The 16,095-nt window shown below is 41.7% G+C and overlaps 1 protein-coding gene and 1 pseudogene across 1 annotated transcript in view; one reads left to right on the top strand and one right to left on the bottom strand.

The window, feature by feature from the left end:
* Positions 1–639: 639 nt before the first annotated feature.
* Positions 640–16,095, top strand: part of LOC122562952 (myosin-binding protein H-like) — a gene marked incomplete at its 5' end in the record, with an annotated part of 51,974 nt that continues 36,518 nt past the window's right edge. The window contains 4 exons of the mRNA XM_043716255.1: positions 640–778; positions 7,850–8,017; positions 9,172–9,260; positions 14,721–14,916. Coding sequence (XP_043572190.1) covers positions 640–778; positions 7,850–8,017; positions 9,172–9,260; positions 14,721–14,916 — 592 coding nt within the window. The remainder of the gene's footprint in view (positions 779–7,849; positions 8,018–9,171; positions 9,261–14,720; positions 14,917–16,095) is intronic.
* On the bottom strand, positions 5,291–5,390 carry LOC122563361 (annotated as a pseudogene).

The following is a 16,095-nucleotide window of genomic DNA, read 5'->3' as shown; positions in this document are numbered from 1 at the left end:
CGATCCGACTTGGTGTGTGGGACACAGTGAGGGTCAGGCTGGGGACGGTGTGTGGGTGAATGAGTGGGACAGTGGGTGGGTGAATGAGTGGGACAGTGGGTGGGTGAATGAGTGGGACAGTGGGTGGGTGAGTGAGTGGGACAGTGTGATTGAGTGGGAGGGACAGTGGGTGAGTGAGTGGGACAGTGGGTGAGTGAGTGGGACAGTGTGAGTGAGTGGGACAGTGGGTGAGTGAGTGGGACAGTGGGTGAGTGGGAGGGACAGTGAATGAGTGGGACAGTGGGTGAGTGAGTGGCACAGTGAGTGAGTGGGGCTGAATGGGTGGGGAGTGGGTGGGAGTTAGTCAACACGGAGTCCATATCACAATGGAAAGCTTACTCTGTATCTCTGTGCAGCTGTTTCTCACTCTATAAGTATTTATCTGGAACCCTAACTCAATCTGTTTACTCATGCATTTCTCTTTCATGTTCTCCCCTGTTCTGTACTTCAACCTGTCTATTGACCTGTCGCTATCAAATCAAATAATTTCTCTGTTACTGTCTGTTTATATAGTTTGAGTTGACAGTCTGGAAAACTGTGTCTCCCCAACACTTGAGCTATTTCCTGCTGTTGTAATCCCTAACTGTGCTGTCCTCTCTTCTAGTACCTGAAGGGCAGCCTGTGGACTTGGCTGTTGACGATGTAACTGGCACCTCGCTGACTCTGTCCTGGAACACACCCAAGTACATTGGCCATACTGGGCTGGCAGGCTACCTTGTGGAATATCGCAAGGAAAGCAGTGAGTCACACACTTATCCTCTCCACACTGACTGACATTGGTAGTGCCTGTTCAGCACCTTGGCTAATGGACAGGTTCACCAACATTACAAGCTGCAGATTAGCCTGGGTGAAGGAAGGTGATAGGGATTTAGAGTGGGCAAAGGAGGGCAGGTTAAGGAGGAACCTGTAGTGGTGGGATGGAGCTCTGGTTAGAATTGCAAATCTGCACAATCCAATACAGCCTTGTGATTGTGCTAAGCCCATCACAGAGAGATCTATATCCATAAACTGCTGACAATATCTTTGCTTGAAGTGGAATCCAGTGCCGTTAATGAGTGACGTCTACAACTCGCTACTTTTAGATGGTGATTATGGTGCACAGAGATCTCAAAGTGTTTGATCTGGATCCTCGCCTGAGTCATCTCTCATTTGAGTCTGGACCTCAATCCAAATAAAGGTTAAACATTTAAATTAAACAAGTACATCATTAACTAGAAACAAGAAAATTGACTGCAAATTGAAATTATCCCAGTCACCTTCAGTCAAGATTTGGAGATGCCGGTGTTGGACTGGGGTGTACAAAGTTAAAAATCACACAACATCAGGTTATAGTCCGACAGGTTTAATTGGAAGCACACTAGCTTTCGGAGCGATGCTCCTTCATCAGGTGCTTGTCACCTGATCCACAATCACCTGATGAAGGAGCGTCGCTCCGAAAGCTAGTGTGCTTCCAATTAAACCTGTCGGACTATAACCTGGTGTTGTGTGATTTTTAACCTTCAGTCAATGCACTGAATTGGATACATTCACCCAAGGTGTGAACTTGTTCTTCCAGTGATCAAAGTGTGAATATGAGATGTTTTTGTTTTTGTAAACTGATGTTGATTCAGATGAATACTTTATGTACTGTAAGGGTTTCTGTTTATCTATATGTTGTGACTATTTGTCTCCAATGTGGAATTGTATATACAATAACAGAGAAAACCAGTATTGCGACAACAGACAGAGTGGGATCATGAATAGTTTATATATTGTGTAGCAAGTGGAATAAATCAACTGAATGAGGCGTAAAATTCAGCTCAGTGTGTGACATTGTGACCATCACTGAGACTTGACTATAAGATGGTCATGATTGGGAGATAAATATATGGGTAGAGACAAAAAGGAAGGAAAGGGACATTGGAAAAGGACACGATGAAATGGATTGTAGTAAGAAGCAGGCAGTAGAACCCTTTGGGTATTATTGATACATTGTAATGGAATGGAAGTTATGTCCAGATCTCCTGATGACAGTGATGATGTAGCTGGATGCTTAAACATGGAGCTCAAAGAAGCTTACTGCAAAAATTTATGCAGCTGTAATTGGAGAGTTTAATTTTCACATTGACTGGGGGAAACAGACAGACAAGAGTTCCAAAGGCAGCAAATGTCTGCATTCAAGAGTTTACAAATCCAAAACAGTGAGACCAGGCCATTTTAGACTTGGTGATGAGTAATCAGCTTGAATTAGTTAGTAATCTAACAGTCAGTAGCATCTGTTGATAGTAACCACCAAATGACTAAAATCTATATTTGGATTCAGTGGAAGAAAATGAATCATTAAATCAAGACTTCATATGAAGGTAAGGTTTGGTTTGAAGGGATGGGGAACGATGCATTTTTTTTTTAAAGTAAAATATGAAACCATCAATACTATTAAAGGATGCAAACTCTACTTGTGTCCTATTGACAAAATCAATACATTACATTTAGAATCCCTACAGTGTGGAACCAGGCCATTTGGCCCATCAAGTCCACACTGACCCTCTAAAAAGTAACCCACCCAGATCCATTCCTCCACATTTCCCCTGGCTAATGCACCTCATCTACACACCCCTGAACACTATGGGCAATTTAGTATGGTCAATCCACCTAATCTGAACATCTTTGAATTGTGGGAGGAGCTCCTGACACAGACACAGGGAGAACATACAAACTCCACACACCTGAGGCTGGAATCAAACCCAGATCCCTGGTGCTGTGAGGTAGCAGTGCTAACCACTGAGCCACCGTGCTACCCAATAAAAAAACAAAAGTTTAATTTGTATTTGCATATTTAAAAGGGGAGACTTTTGAAAGAGTAATGTTTGAATGCTGGTGCCAGAGACTCTAGAGGTGTGTTTGACTGTATGTATTTGTAATGAAGTTTTACAACTCTTGCACTGAAGGATGGGGGTGGCTTAGAAAAAAAAGCAAACAACTATGCTGATTCCTAGTGACAGAAATCCACAAGCGACAGAAAATTTTAAAGGTTATTTGGGGTGTACCAGAGAGAATTGCTGAAAATGGAGATTAAGGAACTCATCTGGTTGCTCTGAAGTAAAAGTCATTTAGTGAGTTTAAACTTAAGTGAGTTTAGTTTGCAGTTTGTCCCAGTGAAGTGTAACACTAAAACAATGTACTGGAAACTAAGGCCTGCTATTCATAAGAGTCATAAAAAAAAACACAACAGGTTTCTTTACTGAATAAGAATCACTGTTTGTAAAAGTACCTTGACTCTGGCTATAGATAAACAGTTGAAAATGTGTTGCTGGAAAAGCGCAGCAGGTATGGCAGCATCCAAGGAGCAGGAGAATCAATGTTTCGGGCATGAGCCCTTCTTTAGGAATGACTGAAGAACAGTTCAGGATAAACAGGATAGATAAATAGTAAAGGTTAAGTAGATTATGGGCAGGAAGGAAAGATTCAGTAGTCCTTGTCTCCAGGTTCTGTGGTTGAGATGCTTATATTGACTCTTCTGCTGTCCAGCAAATTGATTCGGTCAACTATCTCTAGATGCTCCCACTGATTGGTGAGACATAGCGTGCTTGGTTCAATTATTTTAAAGTCTTAGTTGTCAGTTAAAAGTCTCTGCTCACAACTACTGTTGCAAGAAAGTTAAACTGGTTTTCAATGTGTTTTAACTACAGAGATCTCTCCTGAGCTGGGGAAGAACTGACAACTTTCACTTTTTTAATGCATTCCCAGTTCCAAGTTGTTCAGTTACCTAAGAACCAATCATACACAGGAGTTGGCAGGCAAAAGGTTTCTGTCATCAATAGCTGGTCACTAGTCCATAGACCCATCAACTTCTTGTTTCAGCAAAACCTATATCACTCGATTCCCAGGACTCCAAGCTGCCTGCAGCTCAGTGACCAGTTGTTCAAACAGTGTTTACACCATGCCTATGATGGGAGTCAGGTTACTTGCTTTCAAATCATTCAACCATTCTTTGAAACACCGGTATTCAAAACTCTCTCTCATTTCAGTTCAGTTTTTAAAAACAACATATAGTTATGGTTCATGCATTAGGTTTTGGGGGGGGAGGGCGGTGGAGCAAGGGCACATACATCAGCTAAAGGTAAAAGAATCAAAGGAATTTTCTGGCAGAAAGCTGGTTCTAGCCATCCTGAGCGAGATGCATTGGCTTGTAAATTCAGCAAAACGTTCACTAGAGGTTTGATGTTTAAGGATATTACTAGAATAACAGAAATAGTGAACATTTGAATTATTTTATGATGTCCCATGAATGAATAAAAGAAAATGACATGAACTTTGCTGGCTGGGTTAGCATTTATTGCCCATCCTGGGTTGCCATTGACGATGGTGATGTTCCCATGTATCTGCTGCCCTTGCCCTTCTAGATTGAAGAGATTTCAGTTTGGAAGGTGCTGTCTAAAGAGTCTTGGTGAATTTCTGCAGTGCATTCTGTAGATGGTGCATATTGTTGTGATTAAGCGTTGGTCGTGGAGGGAGTGGGTGTTTTTATATGTGGTGCCAATCAAGTGACAGTGAAGGAACAGCAATATATTTCCAAGTCAGGATGCCGAATGACTTGGAAATAGGCAGCTAAGCTAACACATGAGCCACTGTGCCACTCACTACATGAGTGTTATTGAAGCTGCACCTATTAGGACAACACTGAAGTATGTTTTTCTAAAAACAAAGTGCAGCAGAAACCCTGTAGCTTGACAAAGAAAATAAAGAATAGTACAGGGACTTAAAGTATGGTAAGAGGATAACAATGATGACACAATGTATCATAGAATCCCCACAGTGTAGAAACAGGCCATTTGACCCAACAAGTCCACACCGACCCTCCAAAGTGCACCCCACCCCCACCCATTTCCCCTCCCTTATGAATCTACGTTATATTTCCCCTGATTAATGTACCCAACCTACACACGATGGTCAGTTTAGCATGGCCAATTCACCTGACCTGCACATCTCTGGACTGTGGGAGGAAACCAGAGCACCCGGAAGAAACCACGCAGACACGGGGAGAATGTGATATTTCCCCTGATTAATGTACCCAACCTACACACAATGGGCAATTTAGCATGGCCAATTCACCTGACCTGCACATCTCTGGACTGTGGAAGGAAACCAGAGCACCCGGAAGAAACCACGCAGACACGGGGAGAATGTGGAAACTGCACATAGTCAGTCGCCTGAGGCTGGAATTGAACCTTGGTACCTGGCGCTGTGAGGCAGCAGTGCTAACTTTTTCTTAGTAATGATATCACGCTTTACGAATTTGTGCGTCATCATTGTGCAGGGGCCACACTAGTCTTCTCTGTATCATTCCAATTTTAGTATACAGAGGAACCTCAATTATCTGATGGACACAGGCAGGGAGTATTTTGTTCAGTTAATTGAATCTGGATAATAGAGGTTTGTCTGTATGTGCTGCAGAGGCGAAGTGTATATGTACATTCAGAGACAGTGGGTAGTTAGGAATGCTGCTGAGAGGTGTTGGCATCACCATAAATGAAGATAAAATGCTATGAAAACAAAATAAATCAAGGTTTAACTAGTATTAGTTTAATTAAAATAATGGTGATGGAACAATTAATAAGATTTAAAAATAGACAAATCTCCAGCACCTGATGCTTTCCAACCTAGGGTACTGAGCAAAGTAAATGGGTAAATTAAGATCCTTTGAAAACCCTCTTGATTCAGAAAGTGTTTCCTTAGATTGACAATCACCAATCTCATTTCCTATTTTCAGATGGATATGTGAGATGTTGTCAGGAAGTTACTAGAACTTGTTGTTAGGGACAGAGCATTTGAGTAATAAACAAATCAAAATCCATCTGCGAGGCAGTATGAATTGTAAAGGGTAGGTCATGTGATAAGAATCCATTTTAATTGTTTAAGGAGCTAACTATTTTGATTTTAAAAAAAAAAGGAGTGATGGGAGTGACTAAGAATATTATTCATATGGGTGCCCAGAAGGTATTCAACTAGGATTCCTGCAAGAAACTTCATAATAATGAGTACAAGGTGGCAACCTGGTCATATGGGTTGTGCACTGGTTAGATGGTAAGAGGGATAATGCGTATGTAGCTGAAACTGTGTTACTGGAACAGCGCAGCAGGTCAGGCAGCATCCAGGGAACAGGAGAATCGACGTTTCGGGCATAAGCCCTTCTTCAGGAAGACTTCCTGAAGAAGGGCTTATGCCCAAAACGTCGATTCTCCTGTTCCCTGGATGCTGCCTGACCTGCTGCGCTGTTCCAGCAACACATTTTCAGCTCTGATCTCCAGCATCTGCAGACCTCACTTTCTCCTCCATAATGCGTATGTACTCAAATTGGCAAGATGTGACTAATGGTATCTGCCAGTGATCTGTTTTATCATTTACGTTATATTTATAAATAACTTGAGTGAATGAGATCTATATTTGCTGACAACAGTAACTTAGATGGTACAGTTCATTGTGAAAATGAGAATAGAGGGTTGCATGGGGATGAAAAGGGACAAAATAGTGCAGATCTCCATTTAATGCCTGAGAAAGGTACCTCAGATAGTCCAAGGTGAGAACTTGTGTAAAGAGTCACTTAACATGGGGAGGCTGCAGGCTCTAGCTGACCAAGAGAGACTCCCATAACCTGCCCTGGAATATATTAGAAGGATTGGCAACCTAACTATCAATCTGTTTGGCTGCATTGCAAGCACCTATTCCATGGCCATGAGGTTTGGGAGTGGGCTCAAATCCAGAGCTTCTGGCTCAGAGGCAGGGTCACTACCGATTACCCTAGAAGCCAGCCTCTGGTGAGACAGTAGGAACTGAGAAAGTAGAGATGTCTGGATTTCAGTGCAGTGGACAAGTGCAATGATTTAGAGTAGAAGGCTAATGGAATATTTTCACTTAATTCAAGCGTGTAGGAATACAAAAGGTGGAAATTACAGAACAGTTTAAATGAAGTTCAGACAAAGCTTCACCAAGAGTATGAGATTCTCTTCTGGTCACTGTACAATATGTTGGAGGTGAATGGGGCACAGTGCAGATTCACCAGAATGCCATTTCTTTGAGTGGCTTCAAGCAGGGGATCTTGTTGCGGCTGAAAATGATTCAAGGTGACATGAGAGGGTTGTGGAGAGTAACTGTTCCATCCGTCTGGTGAGGTGATGTGAGGAAGCACATTTTTCTTCAAATAGTAGAAATTTGGAACATTTTTCCCACTAATGCCCTCTTGACATTGGGGATTGAATATCTCACATCTGATATTGCTGCATTTCTGTAAAGTTTCTGGAGCTGAGGCAGATAAACAGTTAAATCAGTATTGGTCTAACTGAATGGCAGAACAGATTTAAGATGCTAAGTGACTACTAATTTTCCTAAGTAACTGGCACCAATCACTGACTATAAATAGGGAGTGCTTGGGACTTTGTGTGTGTGTATAGTAATTGTCTGTAGCTTGGGAGTGTGCATAAATAGCGAGTGCCTGTAGCTTGGGACTGAAAACTGGCCACGTGTAAACATTATCTGCTATCGATCTCCTGGACATGAGACTTAGGTTTCTGAATTAGTCCTAAACAGAACTTCAGACCCAAAGGCTGACACTTCTAGGATAACAAATCCAGAAATCGCTGAAGAAACTCAGCAGGTCTGGCAGTTTCTGAGAGCAAAGCAGAGTCCAGGGACTCTTGATCAGTTTTGAAGATGCTGCTAGACCTGCTGAGTTTTGCCAGCAACTTCTGTTTTTGTTTCAGATCTCCGGCATCTGCAAATTCTTTGTTTTATCAACCTTTCTAAATTGGTCTGTTGGTTTTTTCTTCTTTTTAAGCTGAAACCTGGGTTGCTGTGAATAAGGAAGTTACCACAAAAACTGTATTGGTGATTAAAAACCTGACCGAAGGTGACAAGGTGCAGCCTCGGGTTAAAGCAGTTCATGGTGATGGTGCAGTTGGCACTGCCATCTTTCCAGAGCCTGTGGTAATCAGGCAGCCCATTGGTAAGTGAAGAGTTAACTAGTAATTGAGTTAGAGATCAAAACATTGCTGAGCAGAGCCACTGGGAGGGTGTCACATTTCCCCGTTCCCAGCAGACTGATAGTGACAAGTGTTAGTATGTACAAAAAATTCCTGCCAGATTCCTGAGTCAGGGAGAAAATGTAATATCAGCTGTGTCATATGGACCTCAACAATTTAAGTATTCAATGTAGAACTGCATGGCAATTTGTAAAGAACTTATGGACCTGTTGTCATCGGTAATGAACATTACCGTGTTGAAACTACCATGCATTGAGGGCCTTGTTATTCAATAAGTGACATTCTAATTCAATAAGCTACAACACCATCCAATAGTTTAGTTTCATTTTGCATTCAGTGAACCTGTTGGGCTTTAAGCACATTCTGACAGATTTAATCTCTTTTCTTTTTAGTTTGAAGGCTTGTTTTTGAAAGAGTCACCAATGTGGAATGTAGATTCCCACTCTTTGAGATTTCTAATTTAGCAGCAAATCCATAGCATTAAAACCATTCAAAGGAAAACTTAAACAGTCACTTAACCTCAAACACACGTGATTCTATATTAATCTGATTTCTGACAGGAGGCATTCACTATGTATTATTGCAGGGTTTACTACTCAGCATGTTATAGCTCAGAAGAATTGAACATGTAATCAAGGCCAGTATTCCAATACAGAACAAATGGAGTGCTGCGCGGTTGGAGGGCCAACCTTTTTTTTTGGATGAGATGTTCAACTGAGGCCATGCCCTCTCTTGAATGTCAAAGATTTCAAGACAGTTCTCCAGTGTCCCATCTAATACTTTCTCTCTGAGCATCATTGAAACAGAGAATCTGATCATTGATGTTATTGTTTACAGGATATACTGGCAGCCATGTTTCCGACACTACAACAGTGACATAGAATCATAGAATCCCTAAAGTGTGGAAACAGGCCCTTCGGTACCAACAAGTCCACACCGACCCTCCGAAGACCATCCCACCCAGACCCATTCCTCTACTCTATTACTCTACATTTACCCCTGACTAGTACACCTACACATCCCTGAACACTATGGGCATGAAAGGCACTGTTAAAATGCAATGTCTGACTTCCATTTAGACAGTAAGTTTTCAATATTTTGATCTTTATTTTCATAGATCCTCCCAAAATCCGACTGCCTCGTAACTTGAGGGAAACTTTTATTCGGAAAGTTGGGCAGCAATTAAACCTGTCCATACCGATCCAGGTGAGTAACTGGGCCTCGGTGTTATATTCAGGTCTTGTTACCACAACACAGACTTGGTATCAGGTAAATAATAGTTAGAGCCAATTCAGACATGTAATGTGTCATAATAAACTGTTGGGTTAAAGATTAGTATTGTTATGGTCTAAATTTGTTAAACCAATAGTACACCCAGTCCATATAATTCAAGTTAAATCAGCAAACTTACTTTATATAATAAAATAAGCTTACATGGAAGCAAGTGAAAGTAACTTATTTAACGCCATCGATTTGTTCTAAGTTGCTAACCGTTCAGTAAATATTCAGTTTTGAGTTCTTTGTGCAAATCCATTAAATGCTTTATGTTTATAATAATTTTGTTTGCTTTCAAAATAAGTTTGTATAAAAGATTTTCTTTTGAAAATTTGAAGCTTTTCTTTCCACTCAATAACCATTTCTTTCACATAGTAATATGACGTAATATCAAATTCCTTTCAACCAATTCTTGCCAACAAATATATGGATTTTTAACATCATGAAATCTGCTTCTCTCATTTCTTGACCTGTTCTCCCTCCACTCTGAACTTGCTATGGTCAATCTGAGTTGTAGTAGACTTGGAGACTGAGGTTGGAATGGTTAGCTCCATTGCCTATAATAAGACCAGAAGAAAAAGGCACAGAAGTAGGCCATTCGACCTTTCAAGCCTGATCTGCCATTCAACAGGATCACGGGCCAGTCCAAGATTCCTCACGTTCATTTTTCAGCATTTTCTCCATAACCCTCAATTTCTATTACTGTTCAAGAATCTATCTATCTTGACCTTAAACATACACAAGGACTCTAACCGCACAGAGAAAGGAGTTCTAAAGACACTTAACCCTCTGAAGGAAGAAATTTCTCTTCATCTCAGTCTTAAATTGGCGCTCCTTTATTCTGAGACTGTGCCGTCTGGTCCTAGATTCTTCCGTGTTTAGACAGCTAACAAAGGATGAATCAGATTAATGTCAACAACACTAGATTCAGTTGCCATTCTGGCTCAGGAACCTGCCTCCTTGCCCTATCCAGAGTAAAGGATCATGGTACTTTGCCCATGTTAGGTATGTATAATCACCAAGGACCTGCCTTCAGGGAGACAACTGAAGAGGAAAGAATAGTGGCTTGTCCATTCATTTTCACATTTCCAGGGTGAAGCCTGATGGGATGATCCAACCGGGAATCTTGGACAGATCACAAATGGGACAGAGAAAGCAGACAGGTAAGTGAATGATTATTGTTGCTTCTTCACTGACATGCAACAATCTGTAGCCTGCCCTTCAGTATAAGAGTTATGTGTTCACCAGAGTAAGTCATTTGTAGGTTTTTCTTCAACCCAGTGAGTGGTAACATTATACCATCGACAACCCTGCTCAGATTCACATCCTCATTGCCGAAACCTTCAGGAAAGTTCAAGTCCCGTAACTATGGCAAACATCACACAATGTTAACTGTAATCATCAAAAGGTGGTTCAAAGAGTTTGGACGCTCCAAGTCACTTGTCCAGATTGAATTCCATTTGTCACTTCTGTCCACCAGACCGTGGTCTTTCATTCATGTCTTCCTGGAGAAGGCAGCTTGCTTCCTCTCTCACGATCACATCACTAATTTTCATATCATTGACAATCTTCTCAATCATAATATTAAAGTCATTCCAGCACAGAAGGAGGCCATACAGCCCTTTGAGTGCATGCTAGCTCCCTGCAGAACAATCCAGACAGTCCCATTCACTGCCTCTATTCTTGTAACCCTGAGCACTTATTTCTTCTAAAATCATGAAATTGTTTCATGTCTGCCACCCTCTCAGGCAGCGAGTTCCAGGACATTAACACTCACTGGGGAGGGAGAAGGCTCCTCCTCCTTGTATCTCTTGCCCCAAAACTTACACTTTTCCCACATGGTTAGTACCATGAGATAATGGGAACAGCTTTGTCGAACTTATCTAATGCCTGTCTTAATCTTGTACACCTCTGACAAATTGCAGTTTTGTTTGCTGCAGGGAAAACTATCCCAGCTTCTCTAACCAAACCTTGTAACAAAACTTTCTTATGCCTAGGACCATTTAAGCAAATCTCCCTGAAGGAGCACTGCATCTTTCCTAACGTGTGATAACCAGAACAGGACACAATAATCTGGTTGTGCCCTGATCAGAGTTTTATGAAAGATTAGCATAATATCCTTGCTTTTATATTCAATACCTCTATTCATGACGCTTAAGATCTCATATTCTTTAAGTGATGAACTTCAAGATATCATAGATATGGGGACACAGGGTAGGTTAAATTTAATGCAGAGGTGTGAAGGGATTAATTTTGTAAGGAAAAAACAAAGAATATAAAACAGAGGGGACAATTCGAAAGGGGAGGCAGGAGCAGAGGGATCAGGACGTTTTTGTGCAGACATAATTAAAGTGAGAACACCGGTTGAGAGCACAGTTGATAAAACATACAGTATCCCGGGTTTAGTTGTAGGGTACAAAAGCAAGAAGCAAACTTGTTTAAAACAAGTTCAGCCTCAGGCAGAGAATGTGTTCACTTCCAGGATGATTTCACGAATGATATATAGGCAGGAATAGTGCAGAAAAGGTTTTAGAAAAATTGAGTTTCTTCAGAGACATAGATGGATTGAAGAACTGGGACGTTTTCCTTGGAGAAGTGAGAGGGGATTTGATTGAGATTCTCAAAACCAGCAGGAACCTGGGCAGAACAGCTTGTCAGAAACTGTTCTCAAGGGTGGAAGGGTCAAGAATAAGAGGACACAGGTTAAAAGATGCAACAACTACATGAGGAAAAGTCTTTTTTTTCTAATAATTGAGTGTGGCTGAGGCAGATTTTAACTAAAATGTTCAAAAGATAGTTGGAGATTGAGGGAGAACATTAGTCGTGCTTTGGGAAATGCTGAGGAATGGAGTGGGGTGACTTTCTCTTGCAGTGCACAGGCACAGTCTTAATGGGCTCTGTGGCTTTGTCTGTACTACAACCGTTTTGATTCAAATTGCTCTCTCAATATTTCCTCAAACTAAAAATAACAGTGCACATGAACCGCAGGTCACTTTGTCACTGCCGTGATTGTAACGAGGTGAGCCAGGTGGATCTCACAGGATATGAATTCCCTGATTGATGCTGTTAACCGGGTCCAATCAGTGAGCTCTTAGGAAACCAGCCCAGTGTCAAGTACTATGCATGTGTGAATAAAGAGTGACTTGGTGACAGGATATCAGCATCTGTGCAGTTATTTCAGTCACTGTACATTCTTTAAACTGTGCCTTTAGGTCCAATCTGTCTCTCCTTATCCTCTAAGCCAAAATATATCAGCTCACACTGCTGTCCACTGAATTACATCTGCCATTTGTCTGCTCACTCTGAGCTTATCCATATCCTTTCTCATTGACTGGTATCATGCTTGCAGTTTGTTGCATCTCAAATTTGGAATCGGCAAATTTGGAATGTCGCTCTGTATTCAAACGCACCGGTCCTGTCAATGAACTTTGGGAAAACAATGATTTAAAATGACTAATTGCTTCTGCTGTCAAGGTGTTTTTTATAAATTCAAGCTGACACTGACCTCAATTTTTGTTCAGCAGCTCTTTGTGTTATTCTGTTAAATGCTTTTTAAAAGATCCATATATACCACATCTGCCGCAATATCTTGACTAACCTTCCATTATTTCATCAAAAAAGTTCCATTAGATTAGTCAAGCATGATCATCTTTCACAGATTCATGTTGGCTCTTCTTAAATTCTAAAGCTCTCCTGAAGAAGGGCTTATGCCCGAAACGTCGATTCTCCTGTTCCTTGGATGCTGCCTGACCTGCTGCGCTTTTCCAGCAACACATTTTCAGCTCTTCTTAAATTAACCCAAACCTTTGAGTTCCTGATGATGAATTTTTTAATTGATTCTTTCTGAAATCTATTCGCCACATGGTGTTTAAAGTTTCCAGCCTGTTTATAGGAAAATCCTAGCTCCCTTTTTTGAGCCAGGGTATCAAATTGGCCTCTCCACTCTTCCTGCACCTCCCCGAGAAACCAGAGGATTACGGTCAGCCCTTCATTTACTTTCGCTTGAACTTCCCAGTAATCTTGCGATGCAAACCATCCAGTGCAGGATTAAGGAGTTAAGGCATACCCTGCCTTTCCACTATATCCTGCTTATCAATTTTCCCTCCATCCATTCTCTTTCTCTTTTCCTGTTTCTACTGATATTTTATTAGTTTCTTCTTCCTCCATAAACACTGACACAATGTACTCAGTAAATATTGTAAACATGCACTATCCCTCTAACCACAAACTACAACCTTTCAGGGAATCCCTACAGTGTGGATGGTTTGGAGATGTCGGTGTTGGACTCGGGTGAACAATGTTACAAGTCACACAACACCAGGTTATAGTCCAACAGGTTTATTTGGAAGCACTAGCTTTCAGAGTGCTGCTCCTTCACCAGGTGATAGTGGAATATAAGATCATAAGACACAGAATTTATAGCAAAAGTTTATGGTGAGATACAACTCAAATGATATATTGAAAAAGACTTGGATTGTTTGTTAAGTCTCATCTTTTAGAATGATTCGGAGATGCCGGTGTTGGACTGGAGTGTACAAAGTTTAAAATCCCACAACACCAGGTTATAGTCCAACAGGTTTGATTGGAAGCACTAGCTTTCAGAGCACCGCCCCTTCATCAGGTGATCACCGAAAGTTAGTGCTTCCAATTAAACCTGTTGGACTATAACCTTGTGTGTGATTTTTAATCTTTTAGAATGATCATGTTGGTTTCAGTTCTTTCCTATGTAAATCACAGAATTTTTTAAAAGTTACATTTGCAAGTGAGCTTTAACAATAGGTGTTATGGCGGCTCAGATAATGCATCGAAGGTGTGAGGTGCCCTGTATGAGTCTGTCTGTGCCTCAATGTTCAAAATGATTCTATTTCTAAAAAAGGGATTTGCATGGATTCATGCGGTTTTTGAAGAAAATAAACTGTAATTCTGCAAGTACAAATTCACCCCACAAACCTGTGTGTCTGCACGTGGGTGTGTGTATGGGGATGTGTGTGAGTGTAAAGGGATATAAGTCTGTGAGAAGGTGCATGTGAGTGTGGGAGGTGTATGTGAGTGTATGAGAGAGCATCTGTGTGTGTATGTGCTTGCATGCGTGCCTGTGTCCGTGTCTCTCTCCAAGAAGCTGCCAAACTTGCTGAGTTTCTCCCGCATCTTGTGTGTTAGTTTTACCTGGTGTGTGTGTGTATGTGTGTGTGTGATCCCGGTCTGGCCTGGATCCCAGACAGTGTACACCTCTGTACTCCTGGTCCTATTCCCGATCCTGTTGAGGAGGCCAGTGATTGTGACTCTTATAACACAACCCCCAGTATCACACCATGGCCAACCTACTCACAGCACCTGCTGTTTCATTCACTTCCCTCAATTAAAAACACGTTTCTGCTCCCAAATCCTCAGGGCACTCTTCAACCTACAGTCACCTGGACAAAGGATGAACAGCCCATGGACCAGGCACATGTAAACATCAGGAATAGTCCCATGGATACTATCCTATTCATCAGGAAACTCGAAAGAAAGGATTCGGGCAAGTACAAGCTGGTGGCACAAATAAACACCCTGGTGGATGAAGTAGTCATTGACATCCAGGTTGTGGGTAAGCAAATATACAATACTTAGAACTATCATCTGAATTGAAATGCAATTGTTATAAGTGGATTCTGGCAGTGCACAGTAATATGATTGTGCCAGCTTCTCTCTGCGTCAGAAGCTTTGTGACTTCAAGTCTGAGTCCAGTAACCAGGCACAAAATTCAGGTTAACACTTCAGTGAAGTGGTGCAATGCAGTCCTGTCAGACATGCTATGTTTTGGATGAGATGTTACCTTGAGCCCTGTGTGCTTTGTGGTGAATGCAAATTTAAATGAAAATCCACAGCACTTGTGCAAAGAGCAGCAGGAGCCGTCTCGCTATGATATCCTAGTCAACATTTATCACTCATACTATTTATCTTTGCAATAAATGATCTGGTGACTATCTCCTTGTGGGATTTCTGGGCACAGACTGCCTGCTGTGTTTCCTTTACTCAACATCTCAAAATATTCTAGCGACTTTCATTAAGTGATTTGTGATGTTTAGACTTTGAGAAATGCCCTTTCATATTGTTTTTCTGTAACTAACCATCCATTTCTGTTGGGCATGAGGACAGCCTGGGGTTGTTTTCCTCAGAGCAGAGGAGATTAAGAGGGGACGTGATTGAGATGGATAAAATTGAGGAGCATAGATAGGCGAGATAGGAAGAAACGTTTCCCTTTGATGGAGGGATCGATGACTGACTGGGGACATAGATTTAAGGTAAGGGGCAGAAGGATTAGGGGAGATGTGAGGAGGAACCATTTCATCTAGAGGGTGGTGGGAACCTGGAACTCACTGTCTGTCAGATTGGTAGAGGCAGAAACCCTCAGAACGTTTAAGAAGGATTTAGATGTGCACTTGTGATGCCAAGGCATACAAGGCAATGGGCCAAGTGTGGGGAAATGGGATTAACATAGATAGGTGCTTGTTTTTTTTGCCCACCATGAGATGAAGGGTCTTTTTTGAGCTGGAGACCTCTATGCCTGTAATAGGACCAAGGTGCGATAAATGCATTAGAACATAGAACAATACAGCGCAGAACAGGCCCTTCGGCCCACGATGTTGTGCCGAACATTTGTCCTAGCTTAAGCACCTATCCATGTACCTATCCAATTGCCGCTTAAAGGTCGCCAATGATACTGACTCTGCCACTCCCACAGGCAGCGCATTCCATGCCCCCACCACTCTCTGGGTAAAGAACC

The sequence above is a fragment of the Chiloscyllium plagiosum genome, chromosome 26 (genome assembly GCF_004010195.1).
Source record: "Chiloscyllium plagiosum isolate BGI_BamShark_2017 chromosome 26, ASM401019v2, whole genome shotgun sequence".
NCBI classification, from domain to species: domain Eukaryota; kingdom Metazoa; phylum Chordata; class Chondrichthyes; order Orectolobiformes; family Hemiscylliidae; genus Chiloscyllium; species Chiloscyllium plagiosum.
Note: the sequence above shows the minus strand (reverse complement) of the source record. Positions and strands in the feature narration are given on the sequence as shown.